General features: G+C 39.1%; 1 protein-coding gene across 50 annotated transcripts in view; it reads right to left on the bottom strand.

The window, feature by feature from the left end:
• The window catches only part of Pbrm1 (polybromo 1), a 99,684-nt gene that overhangs the window by 69,657 nt on the left and 12,427 nt on the right, over positions 1-17,600 (bottom strand). For 30 of the 50 annotated variants that reach the window (XM_087588114.1, XM_087588121.1, XM_087588129.1 and 27 more), the window contains 7 exon segments: positions 15,732-15,875; positions 12,776-12,892; positions 8,638-8,706; positions 6,830-6,928; positions 2,832-2,917; positions 2,116-2,211; positions 1,107-1,198 (listed from right to left, as the gene is read on the bottom strand). In XM_087588114.1, the coding sequence (XP_087444240.1) occupies positions 1,107-1,198; positions 2,116-2,211; positions 2,832-2,917; positions 6,830-6,928; positions 8,638-8,706; positions 12,776-12,892; positions 15,732-15,875 (703 nt within the window). 50 annotated transcript variants of the gene reach the window in all.

Raw genomic sequence — 17,600 nt, 5'->3', positions numbered from 1 at the left:
GAAAGAAAGGACCATGAGCCAAGGGCTGCAGGTAGCCTGGAGAAGCAGAGAATTGAGGAATCGGTTCTCCTATTCCTAACTGGCCTACTCATCACCTTGACTTTTGATACCTGAGCTCCACAACTACAAGAAAATGAGTTTATGTTGCTGTAAGTCAGTAAAATTGTGGTAACTTGCTTCAAGACTAGGAAACAAAGTAACACAAAGAAGGCTGTACAAGGGCTGGGATGAATGACGCCTGGCTCCAATGCCTAGTGTGCTGCTAGCACCATAGCAAGTGCATCAACAGCTACCATCTGTTTACTCAGGGACTGTGAGAGGGGCCCTTTAACTTCCGAACACAGTATCTGCAAGTTCCCCACAAAGATCCATCTGTTATTTCTGTTGTTGTTGTTGCTGTTTTACATACTCCGAGCTCCTCTGTTAAACCGTCCCAAGGAAACAAACCTTTATCACTATGACACAACACTTTCATTTGTCAATATCTGTACTTTAGAGTTCACGTTATCAGAAATCAATACAGCTACAGTTACTCTTTACTCTTTGGTGATTCATTTCTTTTTGGTTATTATTTGCCTGATATATTTTCTTTAAAAGATAAAAAAAAAATTTTTTTTTTTGGTTCTTTTTTTTCCGAGGCTGGGGACCGAACCCAGGGCCTTGCGCTTCCTAGGTAAGCGCTCTACCACTGAGCTAAATACCCAGCCCCAAAAAATTACTTTTAATTTACGTGTGCGTGCTTTGCCCACACCTAAGTCCAGTATATGTATGCAGTGCTCATGGAAGCCATAGAGGGTGCCAGGTCTTTTGGAACTCGAATTACAAAGGGTTGTTAGGTGCCATGTGGATGGTGGGAACTGAACCCATATTGTGGTCGAGCCATCTGTCTAGCCTCTTACCTGATATATATCTTTATCTACTCTTTTATGGTCACATTTCCTGTTTATTTATCCAATTATGTTCATTAGCACAAAGCAATTTGCCTTTGACAATTTTATTTACCAAGATTGCAACAAAAATAACATTTCTTAAAAAACTAACCAACTCCAAGACCAAAGTCTGTCAATTTCCCTTAGCCAGAAGGACCACAATGTGAAAATGCCTACCAGCTAAAGCAGCATCCTCTTCACTCTCTGAGCCATACTGAAGTGCCATGGTAATTGCTGACAAGCGACCCCCTTGGACTGCTCTTTTATTACTACAAGGAAAATAAGCAATCAGAAGACAGAATGATATGAACTGCATACCTTATAAAATAGGAACAGTTAAAATGTGCTAATACTTTTTCAGGAAAAATAATTCCTGTTAACTGCCTCCTTAATTTATAATACTCCTCATAGTCTTAGCAAAGAAAAGTGAGATTTTTGTTCTTCCCAACAAAGAACAGTTGAGGCTGAAGAGAGGCTCAGCAGTTAAGAACGCTGGCTGCCCATCCAGAGAACCCGAGTGTGCTTCCTAGCACCCAAGGGCAGCTCACAGGTATCTGTAACTGCAGTGCCAATAAATCTGACCTCCTCTGGCCTCCACAGGCACTGTGTTCACATGGTGCACAGACACAAGTGCAGGGAAAACACTCCTAGACATAAAGTCAAACTGTACGAAAGAGAAAATGGTGGCAGAGATGGAGCAGACTACTCCAGTCTGTTTTTCACTTAAATGAGGCGCATTACTCCACATTTTACGGAGAGTAAGGATTTCATCATTCTCTTCTAAAACACTCGTATTTTACAGTAACAAGTTCTATTATGAATACAATATTTATTTAGTATAAACCAGTATTTAATACCATATCTTCTTTTAACATTAAACACTACTTAATAATGCTTAAGTGTTATCTGTGAGGTGAGGAAAGGTCTACCATAGAACCTTGACTTACTTATGGTTACTTCTGTGAAAAGATCTTGCCTTGAACTCACAATCTTCCTGCCTCAGTTTGCCAAGTGCTAGAATTATGGGTATATGTCACTATGCCCAACTCTGGCCTCAGTCTTTCTAAGTAAAGTACTTGACATGTCTTCCCTAAACCCTAAAGGTGCTGTTTTAAGAAAGCCGACCAGCTAGCAAGCCTATTGTCCTGAGCATGAATCAGCTCTTAGACTACACTCTTACTCTCACCGGTAACACTTGCTAGTGGGGTTTCTTTCTTCATCAAGGCTGCTTTTATTGTGCGAAGGACCTGTCAGCCTGGCTGCAGCCAAATTTGTTGCAGTCCTATCCAAAGATAAAATAAAAAAATAAAATAAAATAAAAAAACCCTCATAGACTGAATAACAATCAGAATGCTGGGCAAAAAAAAAAAAAAAAGGAAACAACTATTTTCTGCTAAGAGAAGTAATAAAATATTTCTGAGCATGTATTATTATACAGCAAGTTCTGTGTCAAAATCTGGGGACACTAAAGAAGAACAGGACTAGTTTTCATCAGCTATGTTCACTACAAAATCAGAAGACACCGTATTGAAACAAACATGAGAGCTGGAAAAAAGCTTTGAAAGCACTCCATGTTCCTAATTCATTTAAGAGGAAATGGAATCCCAGAACTAAGAACTGTTCAAAGACAGTCCTAATGAAGGAAAAGCCAGAATCAGACTTGAGATCTTCTGACTCAATGTCCTATTGCAAACATAAATACAGTGTTATATCTAACATACAATACATATGTCATCATCTTTTCAAATAACTTTCTTCAGCTATAATGAAGCAGCTAAAACCTCTTTTGCTGTTTTCAGAATCACACATTAGCTGTACATTAATCTTACTATCTACTGTATTAACTTTACTAGCTAAAGGTTCAGCAAATAGGCACAAGGATCGTAGATATCTTAAACTTACCTTATTCGAAGACTTGATTTAGTCATTTCATGATGTTCAATTTCTGCCTTTTTCATATAAAATATTTTTTTAATCGAATTGGCATCCTAGCAAGATAAAATTACTTTGCTTAGAAAAAGACTCAGAAGATAGCTCAGTAGTAGAAACACTTTTCACCAAGTCTGATGACCTGAGTTCAATCACTAAAATCTATATGGTGGAAAGAGACATTGTCCTCTTACCTCCATATATTTAGGTCTATACACACCCAAAATAAATAATAAATAAACGGGGGTTGGGGATTTAGCTCAGTGGTAGAGCGCGCCCTGGGTTCGGTCCCCAGCTCCGAAAAAAAAAAAGAAAAGAAAAGAAAAAAGGAAATAAATAAGCAAACAAACACGCAAAGTGGTGCAGGAAAAAAGAGTGAACAATATCCTGTCTCATGCTGGCTTTCGTGTAATTCTTTCATTTGAGCAGATTTCTACTCATTAGCCATAAACCTGAATCCCTAAATACCTTCCCAGAAACCTCCAAATTATCTTCAAAAGTTATTGCTAATTAAATCCAAGTTTAAGAGGCTCCTGGTTCTTTTATAATTTGGCAATTATAAGGGACACACTAGATTTAATATCAAAATATAATGAATTCTATTTGTATAAAATTATCTAAAACTGCAAACAAAGATTTAATTCTTTAATTTTAAAAAATGCACACATATGTACTTGCTTAAATTAATAGCAACTTAGCACATTAGATCTAAAGTTTTCTTTGCTTTAAGACTTAGTTCAGGTTGACTGTTGAGAAGCACAGACCCATGTTCTCGGGGGCTTACTCTCCTTTTTCTAAGCATGTATCTTTATAATAATCCCCATAATATTAAAACTTTATTCTCAATAAACTCCAACTCTGCTTCATAAAAAATGAATAAATAAAAACAACTTAGTTAAGGGAAAAGAATTTGAACTAAAAAATTCTTAATTAAATCAACAAACAGTACTACATATCACTAAAATGTCTCTTCACAAACTAAGATTTTACGGACTTCCTAATTCATTCCTGATTCTCACTCAGTCTCCCTCCTTCCCCTCCATCCCCGGCCTCCTCAGGTTTTATCTATATAGCTCTGATTCTCGGGAGAGCAGAGAACTCTCCATGTAGACCAAACTGGCTGTGAAATCACAGATCCCTCTGCTCGTGCCTTCGGAGCGCTGCAGTTAAAGGTGTGCACTACTATACTCAACTTCATTCCAATTTCTTTAAAAAAAAATTGCAGAAAAGTGACCTGATGGGTAACTGGTAAACACGGCTCACTACTCTCCTGACTGATCGAGCGCTACAACATCATACAAACCAAGAGATCCAGATTTTCATGTTTATCTCAGAGATACCCATGAAGGGCAGGAGATGGCCTGGCAGTTAAGAACACTGGGTGTGCTTCCAATGAACCTGGGTTTGACTCCCAGCACCCATGGGCAGTCCATAGCTCTCCGTACGTATCTGAATGTTCCACAGATTCCAATGTCCTCTCTGGACTCCCCAGGCATGTGCATGGTAGGCACATGGTGTAAATACACAGGCAAAACACACAAATAAGATAAAATAATAAGGAAACAATGTTATAGATACTACCTCCCTCACACTGCACACGTAGGAGCCTGCAGTGGGGACTCCTGTGAAACTGCCCAGGCCATGGGGGACATACATTCTGAGAAGCCACTGAGTACCTGAAAGATGTAATGTTAAAGAAGCAATGTGTGCCGTCCCAGCAGTCTGACGGCAGAGCCAGAGGGTATGCCCAGGACAGACACTGGGGACACGAGATGAATGACCTCCCAACTGTGCTGACTTGTGTTACACATGCTTAAAAATAAGAGGGCAGTGCTGAACTAAGGGCCTGGATACAGAGTCTGTAGTCACTGAACAAAGCCAGGTGAACGAGGCGCCCCATTTATGTTGCTGGATTTACAGAGAATGTGTGTGGTGGACCAGCCCACACCTGAGTTTCCCCTGCCACATTGAGATGATCCTCACTAGAGAGAACCAAATTATCCCTAAGCAGAGGAGGCTGCACAGAAGAAAAAGATTCCAGACAAAATTAAAACATGGCACAGGAGGAAGTTCAGCATCAAATAAGTGTAAATAAAGTTTATATTAAGTACTGACATCAATTTTCAGTAGTTTGGCCTGCATTCAGAAAATTTAATGATTTTACTAGCAAAAGACTTTCCGAGTACCCTTTCCTCAATTCTCAATGATTACTCAAAGACATTTCTACAATCAACTAGTCATTATTAGACCAGAAAGTTCCTAAGGGACAACTGCACAGCAATCTGCTATTTTATATTATGTGCATCTCAAAGGATGTTTTTGCATTTACTACGTATAAGGACTAAATACTTACAGAAAACTAAATGCTTAAATGACCAGAAGACAATAAAGAATACAGGAATAAACCTGTGTATCTATGGTTAATTGATTTTCAATAAGAATGCCAACACAGGGCTGGAGACATGGCTCAGTGGTTAAGAGCACTGACTGCTCTTCCAGAGGTCATGAGTTGAAATCCCAGCAACCACATGGTGGCTCACAACCATCTGTAACGAGATCTGATGCCCTCTTCTGGTGTGTCTGAAGACAGTGACAGTGTACTCATCATATATAAAATGAATAAATAAAATCTTTAAAAAAAAAAAAAGAATGCCAACACAATTCAATGAAGAAATCATAACTTCTAAAATGTGTTGGGATAACAACCCATGTAAAACAATGTATTTGGATGACTACTTAACATATACAAAAACTAATTTAACTTAGATTCAAGATCTAAATGTAAGACCTAAATCTATAAAATTCTTAGAAGAAAATAGAGGTAGAAATATTTTTGACCTTGGATTAGGTAATAAATTTTTTTGTGGGGTTGGGGATTTAGCTCAGTGGTAGAGCGCTTGCCTAGGAAGCGCAAGGCCCTGGGTTCGGTCCCCAGCTCCGAAAAAAAGAACCAATAAAAAAAAAAATTTTTTTTTTGTTATGACAGCTAAAAAATATAAGCAAACAAAGAAAAGAGTAGGCAATCTAGAGTTCTTCAAAATTAATAATGTCAAAATAAATTACTGTGAAGTAAAAAGATAAGAGAATGGGGAGAATGTATTTTAAAATCAACTGCTAAGAATATGATATCCACAATATAAAATTATTAAAATGAAAATGAAAAGAGAAGTAACCTAATTTAAAAATGGGCAAAGGATTAGAATAGACATCTCATCAAAGAGGACAATATCATACAGAGATAGCCACTATGTACATAAAAAGATGTTCAACGTTATTAACTATTCGAGAAAAGCAGATCAAAACTATAACACACTGTGACACTCCTAGAATGGCTGTAATGAAAACAAAACTGAAGAGCAGGTGTTTGGTGACTAGAAAGACAAACTGCAGTATGTGAAGACTGCTGGTGGGGATGTGAAATGGTACGGTTATTCTGGAAGATTCTGCCCATTCCTCAGTAAGATAAATACATAATGTATGCCGAAGCAATTATATACCTAAGTATGTACTCAGGTAATAGGAACATGTATGTCAACAAAAGTCCTTATATATGTGAAGGTTCCTAACAACATGTTCATAAGAGCTAAAAATGGAAACAACTAAAATGTGTAACAACTGATTTAAAAAACCCATGGTGCCTTTCATAAGATACACTATTAATGAGAGGAAAGAAGAAGACGAAGTACACAAATTTTAAGTCAGTATGCTACACAAATTCATGTTATAATATGATGCCATTTATATGAAGTTTCCATAAGAGACAAATCTGTAGAGACAGAGAAGTAGACACGTGTTGTCTAGGGTTGGGAGTTGCAGGGAAATGAAAAGTGACCGGTTAATGGCTACACAGCTCTGTGAAAACTAAACCACCAAGTTCTGTATTCTAACGATGGAACTTAAGGTTATAATGAACACTGGCCGGAAGCTAGTTCCCTTGCTCACTGATGAAGACAGCAACAACAGAAACTCACCTTGAATACTTGAGACCCAGGCTCGTTGTATGTTTTGGCATTTTTTGCGAGAAGATCTATATCTTTGGCCATTGCATGTATACTTTTGTAGCTTCCGTTCTATAGTAAACAACAAAATAGAGCAATTCTTCTTAGTGAGAGCTAATCAATGGAACCTTTAAAGAAAGACTGAGCATTTCTAAATTGTCATTATAGTCCAAGATATCACTGGGATGTACGCTTGTGTACAACACCTAAAGTTATTTTCCTTTTTACTTATTATTACTAGTACTTATTTACAAGTATATTTTATTTCAAGTCAAAAAACAGAATCTGGTATTATTTTCATAAAAACTTACGATTTTTAAAAAAATCAAGTAAGGTAAGTTTTAATTAGCCAAACAGTAAGTACTACATGGGTATTCACTCATTAAAGTTAATTTAACAATGTAAAGTGCACTTTATTTACAAGACCACCGAGGTAAAGTACAAAATCAGTTCTACCATGTGCCTGAGCTATTACACATTAAAGCTCATTCACTCCAAAATACTGCAAGGATACTCATACAGTTGCTTCAAATTTAGAAAAGAAAGGTACACATACACCAGCTAAAAAGTACAAATGACTAATGACTCGTACTCAGAAATAAACAGGGTACATTCTAAGGAACGGAGAAATAAGATTAAGTGCAGTGGAGAATGAGAAGAGTAGCGCATACACACACACTTATACACATACATATATAACATATATATGTACACACACACACACACACACATATGTGAGAGAGAGAGAGAGAAAGAGAGAGAGAGAGAGAGAACGATAACACACAGACAAAGAAAAGACAAGTGAGGCAGAACTGGGACAGCCAGGCGAAGACTAGCTGGTGGGCAAGCCAGTATCTGACATCATCTTATTTGGTAGATGGTTGCTTTGCCAACACTTTAGCTGCAAGGCAAAGGAAAATAGCCATGGGCCAGCTACTCCACAAGTTAGATCTCAGAGGATAAAAGTCAAGGATGCCAGGATTCGTCTCTACTTGTGTGAAGGAGGAGTCTAGCAGCAGGCTGGAAAGCTACCCTGGTTAACACAACAGTAGAAATGGCAGTATTACCACAGAGATGACTGTGCATAACCTCAAGTGTTTCACTACAACTCTTAGTTCTGCCTGTTTTGCAGGGAGTCCTTAGAAAGAAAGGAAACGGGGCTGGAGAGATGGCTCAGCGGTTAAGAGCACTGACTGCTCTTCCAGAGGTCCTGAGTTCAATTCCCAGCAACCACATGGTGGCTCACAACCATCTGTAATGAGATCTGATGCCCTCTTCTGGTGCGTCTGAACAGCTACAGTGTACTTATATATAATAAATAAATAAATTTTAAAAAAAAGAAAGAAAGAAAGGAAACACACGGACCAGGTGAAGAGCATAGACAAGGACCTGTGTCCATGAACCTTACATCCACCTTCCTAAGCAGGTGAAGAGCACACACAAGGACCTGTGTCCATGAACCTTACATTCACCTTCCTAAGCAGCACTTACTCTAAGATGTCCTACAGCGACTTAGAAGTGGTTATCGTCACTGCGCCTATCACAATTAGAAATGTCTAGAACTGGTCCCACTTATGTAGCTATTTATTTATTCATTCATTTTTTTGGCAAGAGATTGAATTGGACCTAGGACTTTGAACTTAAGCTACACTATCCTACAACACAATAAAAAGACTACAACTAGAAGAAAAGAATTATCTACTATTTTACTTCTAAAAACTAAGAAAGTACACAGGTCAGTCTGCTCTGCAGTGCATGATTACAGACGTCCACCTTCATACCTGTATCCTCTGAGCAATGGTCTTGAGATCTATAGGCTCCTTAATTATTGCATAATAGTCTGGATATTGCTGGAAGACAAAAGCAGGCGTGCTCAGTTAGAAGTCAGTCAGTTCTTCAACCAGCAAATGGAGAAACTCCATGAAATCCACTGCTAAGGCATATTACAATGTTCAAAGCAAAAAGAATGTGGTTTTTCTTTTCTTTTTCAGGGAAAAGAAGAGACACGGTCTCATTATGCAATTCAGGCTAGCTTTAAACTTTCAAAAAGTGTATTCATTTTAAATCCCAATATCAGCACCCCCATCCCAGTACCCTCTCACACATATTCTCTCTCAATTCCCCCCTCCCTTCTCCTCTGAGAAGAGGGAGCCCCCTTTGGGTATCTCCCCACCCCTGCACATCAAGCCGCTGCAGGATTACACTTGCAGATGCATCCTCTCCCACTGAGGTCAGACAAGGTGGCCCAATTAGGGGAACGGAATTCACAGGCAGACAGTGGGGTTCACAGGCAGCCCCTGTTCCAGTTGTTGGGGGACCCACATGAAGGTCAAAACACACATATGCTACATAAGTGTGTGTGTTGGGAGGGTCGTTGGGAGGAGCTCTGTTCAGCTCTTCGGTTAGTGGTACAGCCTCTGGGAACATCCAGGTGAGTTAACTGTTTAGCCTCAAACTGTTAAAATTCTTCTGCCTCAGCTCCCCTCTTGGCTGAATTTTTAGGAACACACCACTTGACACAGTTCTTTAGGTCAGGGTGAACCAAAGCTTTTCATATTTGCAACCCAATACCGGCATCTACAAAATTCATATTTGACAAGCATGAGATTTGAATTTGCAAAAACACACACACACACACACACACCTTGTAATATTGTAAAAACATTTACACTTTTGAGTTAGAACACAGGAGGGACACATCTGTGGAATTCATCTAATCTGAGCTCATCGCAAGAAACAGACACGGGGGAATGCCCTTGCAGCTTTCATGATGCCCCTCACGACTCAGGCTCTCTTACAAATTCTATTCCTTAAAGTAAATAACTGAAGTTGACCAAAAACTCAAAGTGGCTTTGTTCACTTTTAAAATTTTCTAACATTTTAAAATTAAAACATTACTATATCATTTGCTTCTTCCTTTCTTCCTTCTAACCCGTTCCATGAACCCCCCCCCCACCCTGCTTTGCTCTCTTAAATTTATGGCCCCTATTTCCACAATTGTTACATGTGTGAGTATGAGAGTGTGTGAGTGCATGTGTGTATTCCTAAATACAGAAATGCAACCTGCTCAGTCCACATGTGACTTGTAGGTGTCAGGACTTGGTACTGGGTAACCGATTTGGGGGTTCTTCCCTGGGAAAGGCTATTTCTCCTGCTCTTCAAATTTCTTAGTTGCCTTAGTTCTTTGACTAAGGTTGAGGACCTATGGGATTTTCCCTCAACGTTAGCATGTTCACTAATGATGTCCTTGTCCATGTCTTCTTCAGGCAGCAGTGTTGGTGAAACTCCCGACACTTCTCTAAGACACAATCTCACAGTAAACGTCTGTTCCTCTTGCTCTTAAAATCTTTGCCTTCAACTCTGATGCCTAAGCAACCTTTGTTCTTGTAGACACAGAATGAAAATAAAGCTAGGATCCAAGCCGCAGTGCTAAGTCCACGCATGGCCAGAGCTCCCCATCAGTTGGCTGCCTCTACTACTTCATCTTACTTTATGAGACAGAAGCTCACATTAAACCTGCAACTCGCCGATTTGTCCAGACTGGGTGAACAGCAAGCCTAAGATCCTCTTCCCTTCCTTAGCTCAGTGCTGGGAATACAGGAGTACAACCACACACGACTGGTTTTACGGGTGCGGAAATCCCACCTCCGCTCCTCTGTAAGTCAAATACTTTACTGACTGAGTCATCTTCCCAAAAGTTGAGGTATTTTCTTTCAGATGGCAGAAGCTGAGAGCTCAGTAGGCTGTTTCTCCCCCCTACAGAAGCCACCTTCCCGCTGCCTGTGTCTGTGATTTGGCTACTCTCTCGTGAGATGAATCACATCGACTATTTCTCCTTCGGACTTGCTATTTCCCTAATATTTACTCAGGATCCATCAAGCTGCACATGTATCATGATGTCCTTCTTTTTAAAGTGAAATAATGTCTGACTTGGTTTGTACAAATATTTATTCATCCATTCATCTACCAAAGCCTATCTGAGCTGCTTCCTAGAGTAATTTTTCAATGATAAAGTATGCATCTAAAAATAAAGTTTGTATAAACATGAAGAAACTCTGTTCAAGAGATGAGATGAGAGGAATATGCATAAATTCTTTAGTTCTCCTTTTTTTCTGGTGATGGAAAAGGACAAATTGAGTATTCTTCCATCCACAGAGAGAAGAGATTTTCTAGATAAGTGAGAGCTTTTTAAGGCCTAATATGGCTTCAGAGATAAGAGAGGATTAATAGGGATACAAGTATGATTTCATTATACCTTCTCACACTGCAAAGAGTCTATGACCTTAACATTCTTTTAGTTCTTTTTAACAGTATACTTTAAGAGGAACTCTTACGAAGTACTCTTCAGTACTTAATCCACAGTGACTGGTAATTTCTATTAAAAATTTTTAAGGCTTTTTTTCCCTCATGTGTATGAGTGTTTTGCCTGTATGTATATCTGTATCACACATATGTAGTGCCTGAGGAGCCAGAAGAGGGCACTGAATTCACTAGAACTGGAGTTCCAGATAGCTGTGAGCCATGTTTGGATGATGGGATTCAAACCCAGGTTCTCTAGGAGCAGTCAGTGCCTCTTTACTACTGAGCCATCTCTCCAGCCCCATCATTTATTTCTCTATCGCTATTATTTTCTTTTCCTTGAGTTTTCAAAGGACAGGGATCCATGTTGTCTTGAATGTTATAAATACCTGAGGACTGATCAGTGAGTGGCATGCAGGTGTTCCCGTAAGTCAGGTCTCGCTGCAGTGACAGCTCAGCAGTTAAAAGCGCCAATGGCTTTTGCAAAGTACCTATTTCAGTTCCCACACGGCAGCTCGTGCACAGCTCATGGCAATGCCAGTTCTAAGGGAGCTGACGCCTCCTCTGACTTCTACAGGCGCTGCACTCAAGTGACCAAACCCACACACATAGTAACCTTAAAACGCACTTGAACAAATCAGGTTAGTGATCTGTACTAAAGCTGTATTCCCACTCTGGCTCCTCTTCTAAAGGTACTCAAAAGTTGCCAAAAATCAGAGACAGATATAGAATAGTGTTTCCACAGGGCAAAAGGGGAGGGGGGAGGGGGACCTGATTGTGAATGGTAGGATGTTTTAATTGTAAAGATTTAAAAAAAAAAAAAAAATCCGAGAAGATGATCATGACAGTTGTACAATAATGAGAATGTCATAGAACCGTTCATTTAAAAATGGTTAGGGTCATGGTCAAGAGAATCTGTAACTCCAGTACTCAAAGGCAGAAGCAGAAGAATTTGGTTTTGGCCAGCTTAGATTATACAGTAAGACCCTATCTCAAAATACCAAAAGTAAGTAACATTTAGTATAAATAAATAAAGTCAAAATAGTGTAAGTACCACAGTAACAAAAACAAAAACAGTCTATGAGTTTGGGACCAACTGAGGCACCATAGCCACAGACACTACCCTGACCTCACGTGCACACACAGACATACAAAATTAGTAACCTTTTCTTAAAAGCCAACCTTTGGGGATTGGACAGATGGCTCAGCAGTAAAGAGCACCTGATCTCTTGCAGAGAACCACAAATGCAATCTCTAACTCCAGCTTAGGAGATGTCACTTCCTCTCCTAACTTCCACAGGCACCAGGTCCTCATGTGGCACACAGACAGACACACAGACATACACACACACATACACACACATACACACACATACACACACACACATACATACACACACACATACACACAAACAGGCAAACACACCCATATTTAAAAAGCCACCTTCTAATCAAGTGAAATAACAGACTATGTCCTTCGTGCTTTCTGCTGAGGCCATCAAGAGTATCACTTGGCTACCTCTAACACTGTCCCTTTAATCTTACTTATAACTAATAAAATTCTTAAAAGTATTTAAAATTAGGTATTTTAATTCATTTGTCCTTGAGCATATCACTTACCACTTTGGAAGGCAGTTTCTGAAAAAGTTCACTGATGAGCCGTCCTGATGGATTTGTGGCTACAACTATGGCTTCGAGAAGCTGTTCCAGGATCTCCTTCAGGTAACCTGGAGAAGACTAGCAGGCAAAGAGGTGAAGAAAGAAAAACAAATCCATAAATAAGTGCCAAGTATTAAATAGTTTTTAAGATTACAGAGTTAATTCAAAAGAGCAACTACTTTGCAGTATTTATATAAGTTCAAGTTTCAGGAGTACCTTGCTTGTTAACTGAGAACTACATGAAATTAGTGAAGCTCTTGTAATATTTCTATAATTAGGCCTCTTAGAAAAGGTCCTATAATGAATCTAAATTTTGTAATAAATACTATAAAAGTACCATATTGTAAATGTAGAAGTCTATATCCTTTTGGGATCTGAGCTACTAGGCCATATATAAATACCTATGTATGTAAATGTGTACAAACACTTCGCTATCTCACTTCTTCACAGCTCTTCATAGCTCTTCAGGTAAAAACTAAATGGAGATTAAGTACATTCATATACAGCACTTCTGTGCTTCACTCCTAGCAACTTGAGTTTAGTCTCACCTAGTTAAATCACTGTTCCAATACATGAAATTATGTGCCCCAAACAGTACTTGATCAGAGAAGGTCCAAGACTGCAGCAAATTTCTACAGTGAGCAACAGGATTGTCTCAAGCCAAAACTTATAGTAAACAGTACTGTTCAAATTCAACTCATACTTTTGTGCAAAGAGATTAAGATGAATGGTTATTTAGGACTTAAATTATACACGCACTGGTATTTTTAACATAGTCTCAAGCTTTAAAGTCCATGCTTCTTTCTTTCCAACCCAGCCCCACTACTCCAGAAACATTTTGCAGGTGACATTAAGAATTAGGATGCATGAATACATTTATTCCAGGAATTGAGAAACTAATGGGAAAATCATTCTTGATTTAAAAGTTTCAAGATTAGATATTTAGCTCAGTTGGTAGCATGTCTGCCTAAAATATAAGAAGCCCTGAGTTGGATCCCGTGAACCCCATACGCTCGACTTGCCGTAGTTTGGAGGTAGTGGAAGCAGGGCAAGATATGATAATAGGAGGCTGAGATGATCAAATATATAAATCAATGCTAATACAAGTCAGGCTGTGACAGTTTGTATATGTTTGGCCCAAGGTGGGGCACTATTAAGAGCTGTAACCTTTTTGGAATAGGTGTGTCACTGTGGGCATGGGCTTTAATACCCTAGTCAGTATTCTTCTAGCAGCCTTCAGATGAAGATGTAGAACTCTCAGCTCCTCTTGCACCATGCCTGCCTGGACGCTGCCATGATCCTGCCCTAATGATACTGGACTGAACCTCTGAACCTGTAAGCCAGCCCCAGTTAAACGTTGTCCTTATAAGAGTTGTGTTGGTCATGGTGTCTGTTCACGGCAGTAAAACCCTAAGACACAGGCTAAGAAGAATATAATTTAAAACATATGATAATGTATCCTAGAGGGTTTTTACAAACTATCTTTGAAAAATCATACATATATAGACGTAAAATAAAGTCAAATATTCTATACTTTTTTAAATTCATTTTTTAAAATTTATTTTTATTTTACATACATTGGTGTTTTCTGCCTGCAAATATGTTTATGTGACAATATCAGATCTTGGCGTTACTGACAGGCGTAGCCCACCATGTGGGTGCAGGGATGGATTCTGGGACTTCTGGCAGCAGTCAGTGCTCTTAACCTCTTAGTCATCTCTCTAGTCCCCAAATAATCTATATTCTAACTAAAATTTTGTAGCAAAGCAAAATAAAATATAAAATTTTATCTTAAATAAAAACTAGGAGCTTGAAAATGCCTTCCACTTTCAAAAAAAAAGGCTTACAGCTATAAAAGACATAAATATGAATATGTAAGATTTCTCTATTTTTCATCAATTATGTAAATGAAATAAATGAATAAGGACAGGCAAGCCCTTTGTTGGGAAGAGTTTCAGCAGAAAAGGCTGAGAAATGGGAGAAGGTAATGGGGAGTCATAATAAAACAAACCCAAAATTCATTAAGTACATGTATGAAAGTATCAGAAATAAAAAGTTTCAAAGTCACATCCTAAGCTTTCCTTTTTGGCTGGAGCTGTAGAAAGGCTGGACTCAGCAAGCGATATCCTGCTAGTTTTCTCCTTTATGTGCCTCTTTACGTACCAGGCACAAGTAAACACATGGAGACACAACATCGACACCCACTGTTCACACTTACTTCTAGGGGGCTGGAAAGAGGCCTGAGTAGTTAGGAGCACTGGCTACTTTTCCAGAGGACCCAGGTTCAATTCCCAGGATCCACGTGACAGCTCACAACTGTCTGTAGTTCCAGTTCCAGGACATCTAACATCCTCACACAGACATACATACATATGCACGCAAAATTTAAAAAAATCATTTTAAAATCAATTTTTTTCTAAGCACAGGTAAGAGCAAGTGCGCAATCGCAGAGTTCAGAACGCAGCTGGCATGCCGTAGGACCAACAGCAGCTGCTCAGTGCAGTCCAATAAACCTGACAGCTGCTTACAGAGCGTGCGTCCTGGTTGCACTGTTAAGCCCATCTAATTCCTTTAAGCACTGAGAAAGCACCCAGAGTATAATTTTTCTTCCCTTTTACCTTTCTTTCCCCACCATCTTTCCAGATACTGGCCAAAAGACTAAAGCACACTTTCCTGGATACTTTGAGTTTTCTTTCTTTGACGTCCCTCTCCCCTTATGCCATGCGGCTGCCTTTCAACCTCTACTGCAAAATGAATGCCTTTCTTTCTTTTCCACCTCCTTACTCCCAACACCTGCCAAGACTTTCAGCTTGCTTGCCTCTCTGCTTTTCTTCTCTAGTGCTAACTGTCCTCTACCTTAAGGAGACCAGGTAATCCTAACTGAGGCGACTACTCTGCTGCTTGTGCTCACACTTACGCCGTCAGCCATCGTTCCTTGATTGTCTTGCCCATCTTCATCATCATCTTCATCATCTGCTTCTCCTTTCTGAACAAACTCATTTCTTGTTCGAAGGTACAAATCCCAGAGTTTACAAGCAGCTTTATACTCAGGGGAATCTGGCTATACATTAGCAAAGAGAAGAGAAAGAAACATTTACTTTTATTGATAATTCAATTTCTAGTTTTAAATCATCCTGTTTAACAGAGAACTGCTATTTTAAGAGACAAATCGGAAAATACAATTATAATTATTTCCAAGTGCTTATGATTAGAAGATATGCAGACCTTAATCCATTTTCTAAAAGACAAAAAACCTGACTACTCATCCTTAAGTAAATTTACAGAAACACTTGAGGCAGAAGATAAATTATTTACTAACTTAAAATTATTTATATAAAAATTCCAATATAAAGACTTGTTGCTATAAAAGATAGAAATAACTGGTGAAATGACTTCCATTTTATATTAGACTACCAGCAAACTTCAGAAAACTGAAAAAATTAAACTAAAAACCAATACCTAAATACACAAAAGCAGAGACATGTTTCAAAGAAGCAAAGACGTGACGAAAGTCTAATAAAATAGCTGTGGTGGTGTGAATGAAAATGCCCCCATAGGCTCACAGGGAGTGGCACTATTGGGAGGTGTGGCCTTGTGGGAGGAAGTTGTCACTGAGGAAGGGCTTTGAGGTTTCAGGCCCAACGTCTCATTCTCTTCTTGCTGCCTGATGATACAGATATAGATCAGCTGTGTCTCCAGCACCATGTCTGTCTGCTGCTGCTGTGCTTCCTGCTACTACGATGACCAAACCTCTGAACTGTAAGCCAGCCCCAGTTAAATAGTTTCCTTTATAAGAGCTCCCATGGTCACAGTGTCTCTTTAACTAACTAAGGCACAAGTTCTAGAAGAAGACAGAATGGCATATAGGCAATATATGAAAATATTAAGGCTGAAAAACATCCCCTGAGAAAAAAATATCAATGCAAGATTTACAGAGCAAAACTCACAGGTAAAAAGAAAGGGGAGGGGCTGGAGAGATGGCTCAGTGGTTAAGAGCACTGTCTGCTCTTCCAGAGGTCCTGAGTTCAATTCCCAGCAACCACATAGTGGCTCACAACCATCTATAATCGTGTCTGGTGCCCTCTTCTGGCCTGCAGGCGCATACACGCAGGCAGAAAGCTGTATGAGGTATATAAATAAAACATAATAAATAAATGTTTAAAAAAAAAAAAAAAGAAAGAAAGGGGAGGCTGGATACATCACAATAAACCAAAGAGAGAGAATAAGAGGGGAAAGGCCAGAGAAACAGAGATCCCCTCTAAAGAGACTGTAGTTGTGGTAACAGATAACTTTATATCCAACTGTTATTTTTCTCTTGTGTGCTGAGGATCTACCCAAGGGTTTGTGCTTGCTAAGCAAGTTTTCAGCTTTTAAAACAATGAAGAAAATAAAGAGGTAAAAAGTTGGATGTTGTAGCATGAGCCTAAAATCCTAATACTTGTAATAAAATACTGTCATGAGAGTGAAGCCAGCTCAGGTTACACAGTGAGCACCGGCAAAGTCAGGGCTGTACAGAAAGACTCTGTCTCAAAACAATAAAGTTATAAACGTGAGTAAAAAATTATGTAAAATATTTATTTCTACATTTCAAATTCTGTCACAAAAGAAGTACTAGGCAGTGTGATAAGTAGAGGTGCTCAGCATTATTAGCGGATGGTCTTGCAGGTCGTAGTGATGTGATAGCTTCTCATTCTGACAAGTTAACTATTGACCTCAGAGGTCTGGAGGCTGCAGACAGACCTGAAGTAACCATCTGCTTGGCACAGTGAAACCCTGAGGTGTTTTG

The sequence above is a fragment of the Rattus norvegicus genome, chromosome 16 (assembly GCF_021556685.1).
Source record: "Rattus norvegicus strain SHRSP/BbbUtx chromosome 16, alternate assembly SHRSP_T2T, whole genome shotgun sequence".
Taxonomy (NCBI): Eukaryota; Metazoa; Chordata; class Mammalia; order Rodentia; family Muridae; genus Rattus; species Rattus norvegicus.
The sequence above is the reverse complement of the archived record's forward strand: the minus strand, read 5'-3'. Positions and strand labels throughout refer to the sequence as shown.